Raw genomic sequence first — 21,667 nt, forward strand, 5'->3', positions numbered from 1 at the left:
TATAATGGTGACAAACGGTGCCCACAAACTGTTAGGGCCTACTTAAAGCTGTCCCAACAGCAGAGCTTTATTTTCAGCACCATGGAGTGAATCCTTACCACTGTTACACCTGGTTATCAGCAGAGCCTTGTCTGGCAGCGACACAGTTCATTCAGCCTCATTTACTGCCTTAAAAAAAAAAACACATGGTACCAGTCAAAAGTTTAGACACACATACTCATTCAAGGTTTTTTTTTTTTTTTTTCTACTATTTTCTACATTGTAGAATAATAGCGAAGACATCAAAACAAAACCCTGAAAGACTATGAAATATCACATATGGAATCATGTCGTAACCAAAAAAAAGTGTTTAAAGAATCTCAAATATAAAGTATATTTTGATTTGTTTAAGTAGCCACCCTTTGCCTTGATGACAGCTTTGCACACTCTTGGCATTCTCTCAACCAGCTTCATGAGGTAGTCACCTGAAATGAATTTCAATTAACAGGTGTGCCTTCTTAAAAGTTAATTTGTGGAATTTCTTTCCTTCTTAATGCGTTTGAGACAATCAGTTGTGTTGTGACAAGGTAGGGTTGGTATACAGAAGATAGCCCTATTTGGTAAAAGACCAAGTCCATACTATGGTAAGAACAGCTCAAATAAACAAAGGGAAACAACAGTATCATGATTATAAGACATGAAGGTCCGTCAATCAGGAACATTTCAAGAACTTTTAAAGTTTCTTCAAGTGCAGTCGCAAAAACCATCAAGCGCTTTGATGAAACTGGCTCTCATGAGAACCGCTACAGAAAATGAAGACCCAGAGTTCCCTCTGCTGCAGAGGATAAGATCATTAGAGATTAACTGCACCTCAGATTGCAGCCCAAATAAGTGCTTCACAGAGTTCAAGTAATAGACACATCTCAACATCAACTGTTCAGAGGAGACTGTGTGAATCAGGCCTTCGTGGTCGAATTGCTGCAAAGAAACCACTACTAAAGGACACCAATAAGAAGAAGAGACCAAGAAACATTAGACCGGTGGAAATCTGTCCTTTGATCTGATGAGTTCAAATTTGTAATTTTTGGTTCCAACTGCAGTGTCTTTGTGAGACACAGAGTAGGTGAACGGATGATCTCCGCATGTGTGGTTCCCACCGTGAAGCGTGGAGGAGGAGGTGTGATGGTGCTTCGCTGGTGACACTGAGGAGGCTATATTGTAGAGGCTGTTTATACAGAAATTTGGTATAAAACCCATATGAACTGTATCTATAATTAAAAATCGAATCAAATAATTTTATTGGTCACATACACATATTTAGCAGATGTTATTGGTCACATACACCTATTTAAAATATGTTATTGAGGATGTAGCGAAATGCTTATGTTTCTAGCTCCAACAGTGCAGTAGTATCTAACTAAATGCTTGTGTTTCTAGCTCCAACAGTGCAGTAGTATCTAACAATTCACAACAATACACACAAATCTAAAAGAATGGAATTAAGGAATATATAAATATTAGGATGAGCAATGTCGGAGTGGCATAAAATACAGTAGAATAGAATACAGTATATACATATGAGATGAGTAAAATAGTATGTAAACATTAATAACGTGACTAGTAATCCATTATTGAAGTGACCAGTGATTCCCATGTCTATGTACAGTTGAAGTTGGAAGTTTACATACACCTTAGCCAAATACATTTAAACTCAGTTTTTCACAATTCCTGACATTTAATCCAAGTAAAAATTCCCTGTCTTAGGTCAGTTAGGATCACCACTTTATTTTAAGAATGTGAAATGTCAGAATAATAGTAGAGAGAATGATTTATTTTGGCTTTTATTTCTTTCATCACATTCCCAGTGGGTCAGAAGTTTACATACACTCAATTAGTATTTGGTAGCATTGCCTTTAAATTGTTTAACTTTGGTCAAACGTTTCGGGTAGCCTTCCACATGCTTCCCACAATAAGTTGGGTGAATTTTAGCCCATTCCTCCTGACAGAGCTGGTGTAACTGAGTCAGGTTTGTAGGCCTCCTTGCTCACGCACAGTTTTTCAGTTCTGCCCAAAAATGTTCTATGGGATTGAGGTCAGTGCTTTGTGATGGCCACTCCAATACCTTGACTTTGTTGTCCTTAAGCCATTTCGCCACAACTTTGGAAGTATGCTTGGGTTCATTGTCCATTTGGAAGACCCATTTGCGACCAAGCTTTAACTTCCTGACTGATGTCTTGAGATGTTGCTTCAGTATATCCACATCATTTTACTGCCTCATGATGCCATCTATTTTGTGAAGTGTACCAGTCCCTCCTGCAGCAAAGCACACCCACAGCATGATGCTGCCACCCCCGTGTTTCACGGTTGGGATGGTGTTCTTCGGCTGGCAAGCCTCCCCCTTTTTCCTCCTAACATAACGATGGTCATTATGGCCAAACAGTTCTATTTTGTTTCATCAGACCAGAGGACATTTCTCCAAAAAGTACGATCATTGTCCCCATGTACAAACCGTAATCTGGCTTTTTTTATGGCGGTTTTGGAGCAGTGGCTTCTTCCTTGCTGAGTGGCCTTTCAGGTTATGTCGATATAGGACTCGTTCTACTGTGGATATAGATACTTTTGTACCTGTTTCCTCCAGCATCTTCACAAGGTACTTTGCTGTTGTTCTGGGATTGATTTGCACTTTTCGCACCAAAGTATGTTCATCTCTAGGAGACAGAACGCGTCTCCTTCCTGAGCGGTATGACGACTGCGTGGTCCCATGGTGTTTATACTTGCGTACTATTGTTTGTACAGATGAACGTGGTACCTTCAGGCATTTGGAAATTGCTTCCAAGGATGAACCAGACTTGTGGAGGTCTACAATAATTTTTCTGAGGTCTTGGCTGATTTCTTTTTGATTTTCCCATGATGTCAAGCAAAGAGGCACTGAGATTGAAGGTAGGCCTTGAAATACATCCACAGGTACACCTCCAATTGACTCAAATGACGTCAATTAGCCTATCTGAAGCTTCTAAAGCCATGACATCATTTTCTGGAATTTTCCAAGCTGTTTAAAGGCACAGTCATCTTAATGTATGTAAACTTCTGACTCACTGGAATTGTGATACAGTGAATTATAAGTGAAATAATCTGTCTGTAAACAATTGTTGGAAATGTTACTTGTGTCATGCACAAAGTAGATGTCCTAACCGACTTGCCAAAACTATAGTTTGTTAACAAGAAATTTGTGGAGTGGTTGAAAAACGAGTTTTAATGACTCCAACCTAAGTCTATGTAAACTTCCGACTTCAACTGAACATAGGGCAGCAGCCTCTAAGGTGCAGGGTTGAGTAAGCGGGTGGTAGGCGGCTAGTGATGGCTATTTAACAGTCTGATGGCCTTGAGATAAAAGCTGTTTTTCCAGTCTCTCTGTCCCAGCTTGATGATCTTTTTGGCCTTCCTGTGACATCGGGTGGTGTAGGTGTCCTGGAGGGCAGGTAGTTTGCCCCCGGTGATGCGTTGTGCAGACCACACCACCCTCTGGAGAGCCCTGCGGTTGCGGGTGGTGCAGTTGCCGTACCAGGCGGTGATACAGCCCGACAGGACGCTCTCAATTGTGCATCTGTAAAAGTGAGGGTCTTAGGGGCCAAGACTCATTTCTTCAGCCTCCTGAGGTTGAAGAGGCGCTGTCGCGCCTTCTTCACCACACTGTCTGTGTGGGTGGACCATTCCAGATTGTCAAGTTCCTCTTGAAGCTTTTCACCTTCTCCACTGCGGTCCAATCGATGTGAATAGGGGCGTGCTCCCTCTGCTGTCTCCTGAAGTCCACGATCAGCTCCTTAATTTTGTTGATGTTGAGGGAGAGGTTATTTTCCTGGCACCACTCCGCCAAGGCCCTCACCTTCTCCCTGTAGGCTGTCTCGTCATTGTTGGTAATCAGGCCTACTACTGTTGTGTTGTCTGCAAACTTGATGATTGAGTTGGAGGCGTGCGTGGCCATGCAGTCATGAGTGAACAGGGAGTACAGGACAGGGCTGGGCACACACTCTTGTGGGGCGCCTGTGTTGAGGATCAGCATAGTGGTGTTGTTTCCTGGGGGGCGGCCCGTCAGGAAGTCCAGGACCCAATTGCACATGGCGAGGTGCAGACCCAGAGCCCCGAGCTTAATGATGAGCTTGAAGGGTACTATGGTGTTGAATGCTGAGCTGTAGTCAATGAACAGCATTCTTACATAGGTATTCCTTTTGTCCAGATGGGTTTGGGCAGTGTACAATGCAATGGCGATTGCATGGTCCGTGGATCTATTGGGGCGGTAAGCAAACTGAAGTGGGTCTAGGGTGTCAGGTAAGATATGATCCTTAACGAGCCTCTCAAAGCACTTCATGATGACAGAAGTGAGGCACACTTTTACTGACAGTATTTTATGTTGTCTATAATTCCATTAAACAATTTCTGATGGATTACATGCCTTACTTTTATTTTCCTGCCCAAGTAAAATCAGGACTTGTGACAACTCCGAAAAACTGTTGTAGGGACTCTGCTCAAGCTCTTTTTACCAACAAACAAACACACAAAGGCTTAAAAACAACTTAGCCTAAAAATCCCCATAGGATAAATTCAAGTTTAGACAATTAAATTGGTATCCCTCTGTGCCTATCAGTTATTAGAGATAGCATTTTAGGACTCAACATTACATGATTTCTAGCCTGGAAAGCCGCTAGTGTCCGCTATTTACCTGTCTTTTGACGTTAAACTCCGTCAAAAAATATGTAAATAGCGCCCACTAGCGGCTATACAGGCTACATGATTCTTTACACATTTGCAATTAACCAACACTAGTTTTGACAAACCAAAAGGCCTAAAATGTAATGACAAATACTGTAATATCAAACAACGTCACATGTTTCAACGGCACGAAGACAGTCAAATGTAGTATAACATTGTATACTGCTTTTGATTCGGTGTGCTGTTTTAAATGATCTCCCCCCCACATGCACAAGAAATGTTACAAATATATGTTTCCGCCCCCTAACACAGGCTTGTGGTTGGCTCATTTTAGTTCCGCTCTGCTCCCTGGTCTGAAGTGACAGCTGAGTTAGCGCAATGTATCGCTCTTTGAGAAACGTCCAGCGATTTAACGGCCAACTCCAGGCGTTGCAGAGGAACCTAGCCAACACAAAGCACAGTCCTGCAGCAGGAGTCATCTTCACATCCTCCAGAATGGTACGTTTGGTCTTTTCGGAGATTGGAGTCAGTTGTTAGCCCATCGCAGGCCCGCAAATGACCTTATTAGTTAGCCAAGCTAACTGGCTAGTTAGCGGTATTAGCTAAAATGAATGAATAGTTAGCCATCTTGCTGTCTAGCTTTACACGAATGTAGTAATGCTGTTTTTAGGACAACCGCAGATAGTCTTTCAAACAAGAAACAAGTATTCACAGCAATATTCTGGTAGCAAGCAAGCTAGTTTGTCAGTTGGCTAATGTTATCTTGTCAAGCTAGCAGAAGGTCAAAGTCAGTTTACAACTATCTGCTAGCTAACAAGAGTGCTAACTGGCTAACTTTCACTGCATAACTTACTTGCCAAGTTCACACGGAGTTCAAATCAAATTGTATTTGTCACATGCGCCGAATACAGCAGGTGTAGACTTTACCGTGGAATGCTTATTTACGAGCCCTTTCCCAACAATACAGAGTGCAAACGTAAGAAAAATGTCCTAAATAAAAAAAGCAAATAGTTAAAATAGCAATAACGCGGCTATACAAGGAGTAACTTAGCGAGTCGATGTGCAGAGGGGTACGAGGTAGTTGGTGAAAGTAGGTAACGTTAGGGGTAAAAGTAGCCCCTAGGAATCCGAGAGTGGAAGACTCCTCTCTCGTCTCTAACATGTAGGCTCACTTTTGGTGAACAGTCACACCACAGACTGTTGAATTTCAACATACAAGGCAGCCGTTACTCTTCCTGTGGTCCAGCGAAAATGAAGGCAGTAATATACATTATAATACCATTTTTTAAACATTAAAATATAATTTACAACAGATTTCACAATACATTGTGTGCCCTTCGGCCACTACTCTACTACATCACAATCCAGGTCTGCGTGTGTGTTGTATGTATGTGTGTGTGACTCTCTAAAGTCCTCACTGTTCAATAATGTGTATTTTTTAAAATCTGTTTCTTAAATCAGAATTTACAGCTTTTGTTAGTTACTTGATGTGGAATAGAGTTCCATGTAGCCATGGGTCTATGTAGTACTGTGCGCCTCCCATAGTCTGGACTTGGGGACTGTGATGATTCATTCAAAACAACCATAAACATATTAGAGCTTATGCTTATCCATAGGCTTATGAGGCCAAGCCGAAAGGAAAAACGATTGTGCCGTTATACAATACATAGCCTACCACATATTACCAAGTGCAGAAAAACATAAAACCAAACGGATTTAAGATGTCTTTGGTACATAATTGCCTATACTCCAAAATTAAATAAATTCGAGTAATCGCCTTTGAGTATGAACTTTTATTATGCATAGTGGATGGACTGGTTACCCTATGTGTAACAGTTTAACTTTAATCCGTCCCCTCGCCCAGACCCGGGCGCGAACCAGGGACCCTCTGCACACATCAACAACAGTCACCCACGAAGCATCGTTACCCATCGCTCCACAAAAGCCGCGGCCCTTGCAGAGCAAGGGGAACCACTACTTCAAGGTCTCAGAGCAAGTGGCGTCACCGACTGAAAGGCTATTAGCGCGCACCACCGCTAACTAGCTAGCCATTTCACATCCGTTACATCAGCTCAGTGGTGTAAAGTACTTAGGTAAAAAATAATTGAAAGTACTACTTAAGTAGTTTTTTTAGTATCTGTACTTTACTTTATTTATATTTGACAGCTTTTCATTTTCCTCCACTACATTCCTATATAAAAGAATGTAATTTTTACTCCTTAATTCCTCCGTAATTTTTACTCCACTACTTCTAGGTTTCAGAGCAAGTGACGTAACCGACTGAAAGGCTGCTAGCTCGCGCCACCGCTAACTAGCTAGCCATTTCACATCCGTTACACTAGCCGCCGTCAAGTAACCATGTAGCTAGCCGCCGTCAAGTAACCGTGTAGCTAGCCGCCGTCAAGTAACTGTGTAGCTAGCCTGACACCCAAAAGTACATTTTGAATGATGAGCAGGACAGGAAAATTGTACAAAAAAATTAAAATAAAATAAGAAAATTGTGTCTTTTGCTTTAATATAAGGAATTTAAAATGATTTTTTACTTTTGATACTTAAGTACATTTTAAAATCAAATAGTTTTATACTTTTACTCAAGTAGTATTTTACGGGGCGAGTCATTTTCTTTTAAGATATCTTTTAATTTTACTCAAGTATGAGTCAGAGCAAGGGGAACCACTACTTCAAGGTCTCAGAGCAAGTGACGTCACCGATTGAAAGGCTATTAGCGCGCCCCACCGCTAACTAGCTAGCCATTTCACATCCGTTACATATATTAAATAGTGTAATAAATCTATTTTAAACTGTAGATGTTCCAAAGGCGCGCATCGGCGGCTTGTATGTTGGAGGCCTGGAGATGCTAAACATGTTATTTAACGATAAATTACTGTTAGACCGGCGTCCTTTTGCTGCCATCATTTCATGACCGCCACAGCCCTAGAGGTTCATTTAAAAAACGGTCCACTCTCAACTCCGTGGAGGAGTCGAGGTACTTGGCAAACTGCATACCAACACTACCGCTGGCACAGAGCACTGTGGAAATGGCTGCGTAATTATGTTTTTACCTATACAATTAGCGAGGAGTTATGTATCTGAACACCTGATAGGTCAGCCTGAGAAACAGCCGTTTTGTTGTTCAGTCTTGGAAGAGGTTAGCTCTCAAATGTCAACAAAGCAAGTCAATAGCTAGCTAGCTACTTTTTTTTTTTTAGATTATTCCTCTCTAACCAAGTAACCATGTAGCTAGTGTAACAGTATAACTTTATGGAATCCCCTCGCCCCGACCCTTGCGCAAACCAGGGACCCTCTGCACACATCAACAACAGTCACCCACGAAGCATCGTTACCCATCGCTCCACAAAAGCCACGGCCCTTGCAGAGCAAGGGGAACCACTACTTCTAGGTTTCAGAGCAAGTGACGTAACCGACTGAAAGGCTGCTAGCTCGCGCCACCGCTAACTAGCTAGCCATTTCACATCCGTTACACTAGCCACCGTCAAGTAACCATGTAGCTAGCCGCCGTCAAGTAACCGTGTAGCTAGCCGCCGTCAAGTAACCGTGTAGCTAGCCGCCGTCAAGTAACCGTGTAGCTAGCCGCCGTCAGGTAACCGTGTAGCTAGCCGCCGTCAGGTAACCGTGTAGCTAGCCGCCGTCAGGTAACCGTGTAGCTAGCCGCCGTCAGGTAACCGTGTAGCTAGCCGCCGTCAGGTAACCGTGTAGCTAGCCGCCGTCAGGTAACCGTGTAGCTAGCCGCCGTCAGGTAACCGTGTAGCTAGCCGCCGTCAAGTAACCGTGTAGCTAGCCGCCGTCAAGTAACCGTGTAGCTAGCCGCCGTCAGGTAACCCCGACTAACTTTTCATCTTTGCTATTTGACTGTGTCCATGTTGTTGTTCAGTCTTCAGAGTACAGAATTGAGGCAGACACCTTTGGAGAGCTGAAGGTGCCAGTTGACAAGTATTATGGGGCTCAGACTGTCAGGTCCACCATGAACTTCAAGATCGGAGGACCGTCGGAGAGAATGCCAGTAAGTTCAGACTAAATGTTACTTCATCTGTCAAGTTGTAGCTTGCCCTGAGACACGGCTGTGGGTTCCTGTGGCTGTAGGACACCAGTCCCACCATGTCTTAGAGAATCATTGTAGCTTGTCCTGAGACATGGCTGTGGGTTCCTGTGGCTGTAGGACACCAGTCCCACCACGTCTTAGAGAATCATTGTAGCTTGCCCTGAGACATGGCTGTAGATTTCTGTCCTATTTTCCCAGATTCAGATCAGACTAAAGGTTACTTCCTGTATCCAGTGCATCCCTGTGTAACAGTAAAACCATCGTAGCTCCACACGTCCTCACTACTGCTTTCTGTCCCAACAGATCCAGGTGATCAAAGCCTTTGGCATTCTGAAGAGGGCTGCTGCAGAGGTCAACAAGGACTACGGACTGGACCCGAAGCTGGCTGATGCCATCGTGCAGGCTGCTGATGAGGTGCCTAATACAGGGTGAACAGCGACACCACTACAGGAGCGAGAGAGGGTTGCATGACTGTCAGCGTTGTGACAGAGTAGACAGGTCAGCCTGGGTACCTGTCTACTTCTAACATTAGGCTACACTGCTGTAGAGGTCAACAAGGACTACGGACTGGACCCGAAGCTGGCTGATGCCATCGTGCAGGCTGCTGATGAGGTGCCTAATACAGGGTGAACAGCGACACCACTACAGGAGAGAGAGAGAGAGGGTTGCATGACTGTCAGCGTTGTGACAGAGTAGACAGGTCAGCCTGGGTACCTGTCTACTTCTAACATTAGGCTACACTGCTGTAGAGGTCAACAAGGACTACGGACTGGACCCGAAGCTGGCTGATGCCATCGTGCAGGCTGCTGATGAGGTGCCTAATACAGGGTGAACAGCGACACCACTACAGGAGAGAGAGAGGGTTGCATGACTGTCAGCGTTGTGACAGAGTAGACAGGTCAGCCTGGGTACCTGTCTACTTCTAACATTAGGCTACACTGCTGTAGAGGTCAACAAGGACTACGGACTGGACCCGAAGCTGGCTGATGCCATCGTGCAGGCTGCTGATGAGGTGCCTAATACAGGGTGAACAGCGACACCACTACAGGAGAGAGAGAGAGAGGGTTGCATGACTGTCAGCGTTGTGACAGAGTAGACAGGTCAGCCTGGGTACCTGTCTACTTCTAACATTAGGCTACACTGCTGTAGAGGTCAACAAGGACTACGGACTGGACCCGAAGCTGGCTAATGCCATCGTGCAGGCTGCTGATGAGGTGCCTAATACAGGGTGAACAGCGACACCACTACAGGAGCGAGAGAGAGAGGGTTGCATGACTGTCAGCGTTGTGACAGAGTAGACAGGTCAGCCTGGGTACCTGTCTACTTCTAACATTAGGCTACACTGCTGTAGAGGTCAACAAGGACTACGGACTGGACCCGAAGCTGGCTGATGCCATCGTGCAGGCTGCTGATGAGGTGCCTAATACAGGGTGAACAGCGACACCACTACAGGAGCGAGCGAGGGTTGCATGACTGTCAGCGTTGTGACAGAGTAGACAGGTCAGCCTGGGTACCTGTCTACTTCTAACATTAGGCTACACTGCTGTAGAGGTCAACAAGGACTACGGACTGGACCCGAAGCTGGCTGATGCCATCGTGCAGGCTGCTGATGAGGTGCCTAATACAGGGTGAACAGCGACACCACTACAGGAGCGAGAGAGGGTTGCATGACTGTCAGCGTTGTGACAGAGTAGACAGGTCAGCCTGGGTACCTGTCTACTTCTAACATTAGGCTACACTGCTGTAGAGGATAGCTATAGCTTTTGATACGGTACTGAGCAAAAAGCAGAGCACTTACACCTTGCTACCTAGCCTGGTGCCAGGCCTGTTTGTGTTGTTGGCAAGACGGCACAAACAGATCTGGGATCAAGCTATTCGCTAGCTACATTAGACCTACTAGTTACATTTAGCCATGGTGCCCTCATTCTACTGATTTAATGCCTTGATACTGCTCAGGTGGTACTTGGTACCGGTCTTGGCCTTGGTACTGCTCAGGTGGTACTTGGTACCGGCCTTGGCCTTGGTACCGGCCTTGGTACTGGTCTTGGTACAATACTGAACAATGTAATTACCTAAATGTAACATTATAGCCAGTCTTAGCCTCGTCCCAGATGGTCCCAAACATGGCGCCGCAATGACAATAGGAGTTAGAGATGGCACAAACAGATGTTGGACCAGACTAAGGCATGTTGACCTCTCTGGTCTGATGTCCGTGTTCCTTGGACCAGACTAAGGCATGTTGACCTCTCTGGTCTGATGTCCATGTTCCTTGGACCAGACTAAGGCATGTTGACCTCTCTGGTCTGATGTCCATGTTCCTTGGACCAGACTAAGGCATGTTGACCTCTCAATCTGGTGTCCGTGTTCCTTGGACCAGACTAAGGCATGTTGACCTCTCTGGTCTGATGTCCATGTTCCTTGGACCAGACTAAGGCATGTTGACCTCTCTGGTCTGATGTCCATGTTCCTTGGACCAGACTAAGACTTGTTGACCTCTCTGGTCTGGTGTCTGTGTTCCTTGGACCAGACTAAGGCATGTTGACCTCTCTGTTCTGATGTACCTGTTCCTTTACCAGGTGGCAGCTGGTAAGCTGGATGACCACTTCCCTCTGGTGGTGTGGCAGACCGGGTCAGGAACTCAGTCCAACATGAACGTTAACGAGGTGATCAGCAACAGGGCCATCGAGATCCTCGGAGGGAAGCTGGGGAGCAAGGACCCTGTTCACCCCAACGACCACGTCAACAAAAGCCAGGTAGGCTAACCATTCAGAAACACTTTCTCATTTCATACAAAATGTTGAAGAAGGAAATAAACAGTTTTTCACCAAGATAGAAGTAGCAAGTGACAGTGTTTTATTTGGACCCTGAGAAGGGTAACGGACGGCAGCGTTTGCCCTCAGAAGGGTAACGGACGGCAGCGTTTGCCCTCAGAAGGGTAACGGACGGCAGCGTTTGCCCTCAGAAGGGTAACGGACGGCAGCGTTTGCCCTCAGAAGGGTAACGGACGGCAGCGTTTGCCCTCAGAAGGGTAACGGACGGCAGCGTTTGCCCTCAGAAGGGTAACGGACGGCAGCGTCTGCCCTCAGAAGGGTAACGGACGGCAGCGTTTGCCCTCAGAAGGGTAACAGACCTCTCTTTGTCCTCAGAAGGGTAACGGACGGCAGCGTTTGCCCTCAGAAGGGTAACAGACCTCTCTTTGCCCTCAGAAGGGTAACGGACGGCAGCGTTTGCCCTCAGAAGGGTAACAGACCTCTCTTTGTCCTCAGAAGGGTAACGGACGGCAGCGTTTGCCCTCAGAAGGGTAACAGACCTCTCTTTGCCCCCAGAAGGGTAACAGACCTCTCTTTGCCCCCAGAAGGGTACCAGACCTCTCTTTGCCCCCAGAAGGGTAACGGACGGCAGCGTTTGCCCTCAGAAGGGTAACAGACGGCAGCATTTCCCCTCAGAAGGGTAACGGACGGCAGCGTTTGCCCTCAGAAGGGTAACGGACGGCAGCGTTTAGTTAAATGTTTTGATTTATTGGTATCTGATAAGCTCAGGTAAAGAGTTTTTAAATATCAATCAATCTGTATTTAATGTAAGTATTTGGGTCTTGCAGAGCTCCAACGATACGTTCCCCACAGCCATGCACATCGCAGCAGCCAAAGAGGTCCACGAGGTTCTGCTGCCCGGTCTACAACACCTCCACGACGCCCTGCACTCCAAGGCTGTGGAGTTTAAAGACATCATCAAGATCGGACGCACACACACACAGGATGCTGTGCCGTTGTCTCTGGGACAGGTACAGTACACACACACAGGATGCTGTACCGTTGTCTCTGGGACAGGTACAGTACACACACACACAGGACGCTGTGCCGTTGTCTCTGGGACAGGTACAGGACACACACACACAGGACGCTGTACCGTTGTCTCTGGGACAGGTACAGGACACACACACAGGACGCTGTACCGTTGTCTCTGGGACAGGTACAGTACACACACACAGGACGCTGTACCGTTGTCTCTGGGACAGGTACAGTACACACACACAGGACGCTGTACCGTTGTCTCTGGGACAGGTACAGTACACACACACAGGACGCTGTACCGTTGTCTCTGGGACAGGTACAGTACACACACAGGACGCTGTGCCGTTGTCTCTGGGACAGGTACAGTACACACACACAGGACGCTGTACCGTTGTCTCTGGGACAGGTACAGTACACACACACAGGACGCTGTACCGTTGTCTCTGGGACAGGTACAGTACACACACACAGGACGCTGTACCGTTGTCTCTGGGACAGGTACAGGACACACACACAGGACGCTGTACCGTTGTCTCTGGGACAGGTACAGTACACACACACAGGACGCTGTACCGTTGTCTCTGGGACAGGTACAGTACACACACACAGGACGCTGTACCGTTGTCTCTGGGACAGGTACAGTACACACACAGGACGCTGTGCCGTTGTCTCGGACAGGTACAGTACACACACACACAGGACGCTGTACCGTTGTCTCTGGGACAGGTACAGTACACACACACACAGGACGCTGTACCGTTGTCTCTGGGACAGGTACAGTACACACACAGGACGCTGTACCGTTGTCTCTGGGACAGGTACAGTACACACACACAGGACGCTGTACCGTTGTCTCTGGGACAGGTACAGGACACACACACAGGACGCTGTACCGTTGTCTCTGGGACAGGTACAGTACACACACACAGGACGCTGTACCGTTGTCTCTGGGACAGGTACAGTACACACACACAGGACGCTGTACCGTTGTCTCTGGGACAGGTACAGTACACACACAGGACGCTGTACCGTTGTCTCTGGGACAGGTACAGTACACACACACAGGACGCTGTGCCGTTGTCTCTGGGACAGGTACAGGACACACACACAGGACGCTGTGCCGTTGTCTCTGGGACAGGTACAGTACACACACACAGGACGCTGTACCGTTGTCTCTGGGACAGGTACAGTACACACACACAGGACGCTGTACCGTTGTCTCTGGGACAGGTACAGTACACACACAGGACGCTGTGCCGTTGTCTCTGGGACAGGTACAGTACACACACACACAGGACGCTGTACCGTTGTCTCTGGGACAGGTACAGTACACACACACAGGACGCTGTACCGTTGTCTCTGGGACAGGTACAGTACACACACACAGGACGCTGTACCGTTGTCTCTGGGACAGGTACAGTACACACACACAGGACGCTGTACCGTTGTCTCTGGGACAGGTACAGGACACACACACAGGACGCTGTACCGTTGTCTCTGGGACAGGTACAGGACACACACACAGGACGCTGTACCGTTGTCTCTGGGACAGGTACAGGACACACACACAGGACGCTGTACCGTTGTCTCTGGGACAGGTACAGTACACACACACAGGACGCTGTACCGTTGTCTCTGGGACAGGTACAGTACACACACACAGGACGCTGTACCGTTGTCTCTGGGACAGGTACAGTACACACACAGGACGCTGTACCGTTGTCTCTGGGACAGGTACAGGACACACACACAGGACGCTGTACCGTTGTCTCTGGGACAGGTACAGGACACACACACAGGACGCTGTACCGGTGTCTCTGGGACAGGTACAGTACACACACACAGGACGCTGTGCCGTTGTCTCTGGGACAGGTACAGTACACACACACAGGACGCTGTACCGTTGTCTCTGGGACAGGTACAGTACACACACACAGGACGCTGTACCGTTGTCTCTGGGACAGGTACAGTACACACACACAGGACGCTGTACCGTTGTCTCTGGGACAGGTACAGTACACACACACAGGACGCTGTACCGTTGTCTCTGGGACAGGTACAGTACACACACACACAGGACGCTGTACCGTTGTCTCTGGGACAGGTACAGTACACACACACACAGGACGCTGTACCGTTGTCTCTGGGACAGGTACAGTACACACACAGGACGCTGTACCGTTGTCTCTGGGACAGGTACAGTACACACACAGGACGCTGTACCGTTGTCTCTGGGACAGGTACAGTACACACACAGGACGCTGTACCGTTGTCTCTGGGACAGGTACAGTACACACACACACAGGACGCTGTACCGTTGTCTCTGGGACAGGTACAGTACACACACACACAGGACGCTGTACCGTTGTCTCTGGGACAGGTACAGTACACACACACAGGACGCTGTACCGTTGTCTCTGGGACAGGTACAGTACACACACACACAGGACGCTGTGCCGTTGTCTCTGGGACAGGTACAGTACACACACAGGACGCTGTACCGTTGTCTCTGGGACAGGTACAGTACACACACACAGGACGCTGTGCCGTTGTCTCTGGGACAGGTACAGTACACACACACAGGACGCTGTACCGTTGTCTCTGGGACAGGTACAGTACACACACACACACACACAGGACGCTGTACCGTTGTCTCTGGGACAGGTACAGTACACACACACAGGACGCTGTACCGTTGTCTCTGGGACAGGTACAGTACACACACACACAGGACGCTGTGCCGTTGTCTCTGGGACAGGTACAGTACACACACACACACACAGGACGCTGTACCGTTGTCTCTGGGACAGGTACAGTACACACACACAGGACGCTGTGCCGTTGTCTCTGGGACAGGTACAGTACACACACACAGGACGCTGTACCGTTGTCTCTGGGACAGGTACAGTACACACACACACAGGACGCTGTACCGTTGTCTCTGGGACAGGTACAGGACACACACACAGGACGCTGTACCGTTGTCTCTGGGACAGGTACAGGACACACACACAGGACGCTGTACCGTTGTCTCTGGGACAGGTACAGGACACACACACAGGACGCTGTACCGTTGTCTCTGGGACAGGTACAGTACACACACAGGACGCTGTACCGTTGTCTCTGGGACAGGTACAGTACACACACACAGGACGCTGTGCCGTTGTCTCTGGGACAGGTACAGTACACACACACAGGACGCTGTACCGTTGTCTCTGGGACAGGTACAGTACACACACACAGGACGCTGTACCGTTGTCTCTGGGACAGGTACAGTACACACACACAGGACGCTGTACCGTTGTCTCTGGGACAGGTACAGTACACACACACAGGACGCTGTACCGTTGTCTCTGGGACAGGTACAGTACACACACACACACAGGACGCTGTACCGTTGTCTCTGGGACAGGTACAGTACACACACACAGGACGCTGTACCGTTGTCTCTGGGACAGGTACAGTACACACACACAGGACGCTGTACCGTTGTCTCTGGGACAGGTACAGTACACACACACACACACACAGGACGCTGTGCCGTTGTCTCTGGGACAGGTACAGTACACACACACACACAGGACGCTGTACCGTTGTCTCTGGGACAGGTACAGTACACACACACAGGACGCTGTGCCGTTGTCTCTGGGACAGGTACAGTACACACACACAGGACGCTGTACCGTTGTCTCTGGGACAGGTACAGTACACACACACACAGGACGCTGTACCGTTGTCTCTGGGACAGGTACAGGACACACACACAGGACGCTGTACCGTTGTCTCTGGGACAGGTACAGGACACACACACAGGACGCTGTACCGTTGTCTCTGGGACAGGTACAGGACACACACACAGGACGCTGTACCGTTGTCTCTGGGACAGGTACAGTACACACACACAGGACGCTGTACCGTTGTCTCTGGGACAGGTACAGTACACACACACACACAGGACGCTGTGCCGTTGTCTCTGGGACAGGTACAGTACACACACACACACAGGACGCTGTGCCGTTGTCTCTGGGACAGGTACAGTACACACACACACAGGACGCTGTGCCGTTGTCTCTGGGACAGGTACAGTACACACACACACACACACAGGACGCTGTAGCGTTGTCTCTGGGACAGGTACAGTACACACACACACACAGGACGCTGTGCCGTTGTCTCTGGGACAGGTACAGTACACACACACAGGACGCTGTACCGTTGTCTCTGGGACAGGTACAGTACACACACACAGGACGCTGTACCGTTGTCTCTGGGACAGGTACAGTACACACACACAGGACGCTGTGCCGTTGTCTCTGGGACAGGTACAGGACACACACACACAGGACGCTGTGCCGTTGTCTCTGGGACAGGTACAGGACACACACACACAGGACGCTGTGCCGTTGTCTCTGGGACAGGTACAGGACACACACACACAGGACGCTGTGCCGTTGTCTCTGGGACAGGTACAGGACACACACACACAGGACGCTGTGCCGTTGTCTCTGGGACAGGTACAGGACACACACACACAGGACGCTGTGCCGTTGTCTCTGGGACAGGTACAGGACACACACACACAGGACGCTGTGCCGTTGTCTCTGGGACAGGTACAGTACACACACAGGACGCTGTGCCGTTGTCTCTGGGACAGGTACAGTACACACACACAGGACGCTGTACCGTTGTCTCTGGGACAGGTACAGTACACACACACAGGACGCTGTACCGTTGTCTCTGGGACAGGTACAGTACACACACACACAGGACGCTGTACCGTTGTCTCTGGGACAGGTACAGTACACACACACAGGACGCTGTACCGTTGTCTCTGGGACAGGTACAGTACACACACACAGGACGCTGTACCGTTGTCTCTGGGACAGGTACAGTACACACACACAGGACGCTGTACCGTTGTCTCTGGGACAGGTACAGTACACACACAGGACGCTGTACCGTTGACTCTGGGACAGGTACAGTACACACACACAGGTCGCTGTACCGTTGTCTCTGGGACAGGTACAGTACACACACACAGGTCGCTGTACCGTTGTCTCTGGGACAGGTACAGTACACACACACACACAGGACGCTGTGCCGTTGTCTCTGGGACAGGTACAGTACACACACACAGGTCGCTGTACCGTTGTCTCTGGGACAGGTACAGTACACACACACACACAGGACGCTGTGCCGTTGTCTCTGGGACAGGTACAGTACACACACACAGGACGCTGTGCCGTTGTCTCTGGGACAGGTACAGTACACACACGCACTCGATACCAGAAATGATACCATGGCAGAGAAAGCAGCTTCTCGCTCTGTCACACTGTATTTAGCTTAACAAAACAAATGGCCACTGGATTGATGTAAATAATCATGATGCATTATCGCCTCATTAGCCTTTCCAGCTACCGGCAGACGGTTGTCATTAGCATTATCGCCTCATTAGCCTTTCCAGCTACCAGCAGACGGTTGTCATTAGCATTATCGCCTCATTAGCCTTTCCAGCTACCAGCAGACGGTTGTCATTAGCATTATCGCCTCATTAGCCTTTCCAGCTACCAGCAGACGGTTGTCATTAGCATTATCGCCTCATTAGCCTTTCCAGCTACCAGCAGACGGTTGTCATTAGCATTATCGCCTCATTAGCCTTTCCAGCTACCGGCAGACGGTTGTCATTAGCATTATCGCCTCATTAGCCTTTCCAGCTACCGGCAGACGGTTTTCATTAGCATTATCGCCTCATTAGCCTTTCCAGCTACCTGCAGACAGTTGTCATTAGCATTATCGCCTCATTAGCCTTTCCAGCTACCGGCAGACGGTTGTCATTAGCATTATCGCCTCATTAGCCTTTCCAGCTACCGGCAGACGGTTGTCATTAGCATTATCGCCTTTCCAGCTACCGGCAGACGGTTGTCATTAGCATTATCGCCTCATTATCGCCTTTCCAGCTACCGGCAGACGGGCATTCCCTTGCCGTTGCCTCTTGAGAAAGTTGCAGGGAATACGAATAACTGTTGATGGTTTTATGATAAACTTGGACAAATTTAATTAATTTCAAAGCATTTAACTTGGTTTACAAACGTGAGACACATTTTTGATAGAAGAAACGAAAGTTACAAAATAAAATTGTACCGACCCGTTTTTCGTGTTGTATTGGAAAAGCGCAGATGTTTCGGTGTCCTGTACGTGCAACACAAGTAACATACCAGTCTGCTAGATGTCAAACTATCCTAATGAGACGTTTTAAAATGTATTTCTACCAGGCAACTAACTGTCCTGTTTCTCTGCGTTTTACAGGAGTTCGGTGGGTACGTGCAGCAGGTAAAGTACAGTATTGTGCGAGTGAAGACGGCCATGCCCAGAATATATGAGCTGGCAGCGGGAGGTACTGCCGTGGGCACAGGCCTCAACACACGCATCGGCTTCGCTGAGAAAGTAGCAGCTACTGTCGCGTCTCTCACAGGTACAGGAGGCTACACACACACACACACACACATTTCATAATGGTTATCATGGTCATGTATGGTCCATGTTTTCTCACTACTGGTGTCCCCCAGGGCTCTGCACTAGGTCCTCTTTAATGTCTCACCACTGGTGTCCCCCAGGGCTCTGCACTAGGTCCTCTTTAATGTCTCACCACTGGTGTCCCCCAGGGCTCTGCACTAGGTCCTCTTTAATGTCTCACCACTGGTGTCCCTCAGGGCTCTGTACTAGGTCCTCTTTAATGTCTCACCACTGGTGTCCCTCAGGGCTCTGCACTAGGTCCTCTTTAATGTCTCACTACTGGTGTCCCCCAGGGCTCTGCACTAGGTCCTCTTTAATGTCTCACCACTGGTGTCCCTCAGGGCTCTGTACTAGGTCCTCTTTAATGTATCACTACTGGTGTCCGCCAGGGCTCTGCACTAGGTCCTCTTTAATGTCTCACCACTGGTGTCCCTCAGGGCTCTGTACTAGGTCCTCTTTAATGTATCACTACTGGTGTCCGCCAGGGCTCTGCACTAGGTCCTCTTTAATGTCTCACCACTGGTGTCCCTCAGGGCTCTGTACTAGGTCCTCTTTAATGTCTCACCACTGGTGTCCCCCAGGGCTCTGCACTAGGTCCTCTTTAATGTCTCACCACTGGTGTCCCTCAGGGCTCTGCACTAGGTCCTCTTTAATGTCTCACCACTGGTGTCCCTCAGGGCTCTGCACTAGGTCCTCTTTAATGTCTCACCACTGGTGTCCCCCAGGGCTCTGCACTAGGTCCTCTTTAATGTCTCACCACTGGTGTCCCTCAGGGCTCTGCACTAGGTCCTCTTTAATGTCTCACTACTGGTGTCCCCCAGGGCTCTGCACTAGGTCCTCTTTAATGTCTCACCACTGGTGTCCCTCAGGGCTCTGTACTAGGTCCTCTTTAATGTATCACTACTGGTGTCCGCCAGGGCTCTGCACTAGGTCCTCTTTAATGTCTCACCACTGGTGTCCCTCAGGGCTCTGTACTAGGTCCTCTTTAATGTATCACTACTGGTGTCCGCCAGGGCTCTGCACTAGGTCCTCTTTAATGTCTCACCACTGGTGTCCCTCAGGGCTCTGTACTAGGTCCTCTTTAATGTCTCACCACTGGTGTCCCCCAGGGCTCTGCACTAGGTCCTCTTTAATGTCTCACCACTGGTGTCCCTCAGGGCTCTGCACTAGGTCCTCTTTAATGTCTCACCACTGGTGTCCCTCAGGGCTCTGCACTAGGTCCTCTTTAATGTCTCACCACTGGTGTCCCCCAGGGCTCTGCACTAGGTCCTCTTTAATGTCTCACCACTGGTGTCCCCCAGGGCTCTGCACTAGGTCCTCTTTAATGTCTCACCACTGGTGTCCCCCAGGGCTCTGCACTAGGTCCTCTTTAATGTCTCACCACTGGTGTCCCTCAGGGCTCTGTACTAGGTCCTCTTTAATGTCTCACTACTGGTGTCCCCCAGGGCTCTGTACTGGGTCCTCTTTAATGTATCACTACTGGTGTCCCTCAGGGCTCTGTACTAGGTCCTCTTTAATGTCTCACCACTGGTGTCTCCCAGGGCTCTGCACTAGGTCCTCTTTAATGTCTCACCACTGGTGTCCCCCAGGGCTCTGTACTGGGTCCTCTTTAATGTCTCACCACTGGTGTCCCTCAGGGCTCTGTACTAGGTCCTCTCCTGTTTTCTCTGTACACCAAGTCACTTGGTTCTGTCAGAGGGTTTACAGTGTGGTATTATGGCTACAGTTCACCCTCCCAGCTGTTATCATGAGTCATACATTACATACACTGTCAAGCTTGAATTGTTTCTAATGTTATCAAGACCTGTCTACATGATGTCATATCCTGTCTCCAGGTCTGCCTTTCGTGACGGCTCCCAACAAATTTGAGGCTCTGGCGGCCCACGATGCTCTGGTGGAGCTGAGCGGAGCGTTGAACACGGTGGCCGTCAGTATGATGAAGATCGCCAACGATATCCGCTTCCTGGGGTCCGGGCCCCGCTCTGGCCTGGGAGAACTCTGTCTGCCTGAGAACGAGCCTGGTAGCAGCATCATGCCTGGTGAGTAAGTTACGGTCCGGGCCCCGCTCTGGCCTGGGAGAACTCTGTCTGCCTGAGAACGAGCCTGGTAGCAGCATCATGCCTGGTGAGTTTCCGGGGTCTGGTTTTCACCGTTGTTGTCAAGCATAACACGATATAGTTCACTGTCAAATCAACACGTGTTTAGCAGATGTTATTGCGGGTGTAGCGAAATGCTTGTGTTTCTAGCTCCGACAGTGCAGCAATTATCAAACATGTAATCTAACATTTCCACAACATATACCCAATACACACAAAGTAGGAATTAAGAATATATAAATATATGGATGAGCAATGTCATAGCGGCATAGACTAAGATACAGTAGAATAGTATAGAATACAGTATATACATATGAGATGAGTAATGTATAGACTAAGATACAGTAGAATAGTATAGAATACAGTATATACATATGAGATGAGTAATACATAGACTAAGATACAGTAGAATAGGATAGAATACAGTATATACATATGAGATGAGTAATGCATAGACTAAGATACAGTAGGATAGAATACAGTATATACATATGAGATGAGTAATACATAGACTAAGATAC

General features: G+C 48.5%; 1 protein-coding gene across 1 annotated transcript; it reads left to right on the top strand.

Annotated features, from left to right (window-relative positions):
* The first annotated feature begins 5,015 nt into the window (after positions 1-5,015).
* LOC120017969 (fumarate hydratase, mitochondrial-like) lies at positions 5,016-21,108 on the top strand. The gene is made up of 7 exons (XM_038960929.1): positions 5,016-5,184; positions 8,579-8,707; positions 9,050-9,160; positions 11,323-11,499; positions 12,345-12,527; positions 18,844-19,009; positions 20,886-21,108. Exons 1-7 carry the CDS (start codon positions 5,065-5,067, stop codon positions 21,095-21,097), a joined length of 1,098 nt encoding a protein of 365 aa, XP_038816857.1. The 5' UTR covers positions 5,016-5,064; the 3' UTR covers positions 21,098-21,108.
* Positions 21,109-21,667: the final 559 nt, after the last annotated feature.

This window comes from Salvelinus namaycush, chromosome 22 (assembly GCF_016432855.1).
Source record: "Salvelinus namaycush isolate Seneca chromosome 22, SaNama_1.0, whole genome shotgun sequence".
Taxonomy (NCBI): Eukaryota; Metazoa; Chordata; class Actinopteri; order Salmoniformes; family Salmonidae; genus Salvelinus; species Salvelinus namaycush.

Excerpts from the sequence above, each read along its gene's own strand:
- LOC120017969 (XM_038960929.1), top strand. The coding sequence starts at position 5,065 with ATGTATCGCTCTTTGAGAAACGTCCAGCGATTTAACGGCCAACTCCAG. Across the intron at positions 11,500-12,344 it reads ACCACGTCAACAAAAGCCAG|AGCTCCAACGATACGTTCCC; the intron begins GTAGGCTAACCA and ends TGGGTCTTGCAG. Across the intron at positions 12,528-18,843 it reads TGCCGTTGTCTCTGGGACAG|GAGTTCGGTGGGTACGTGCA; the intron begins GTACAGTACACA and ends TGCGTTTTACAG.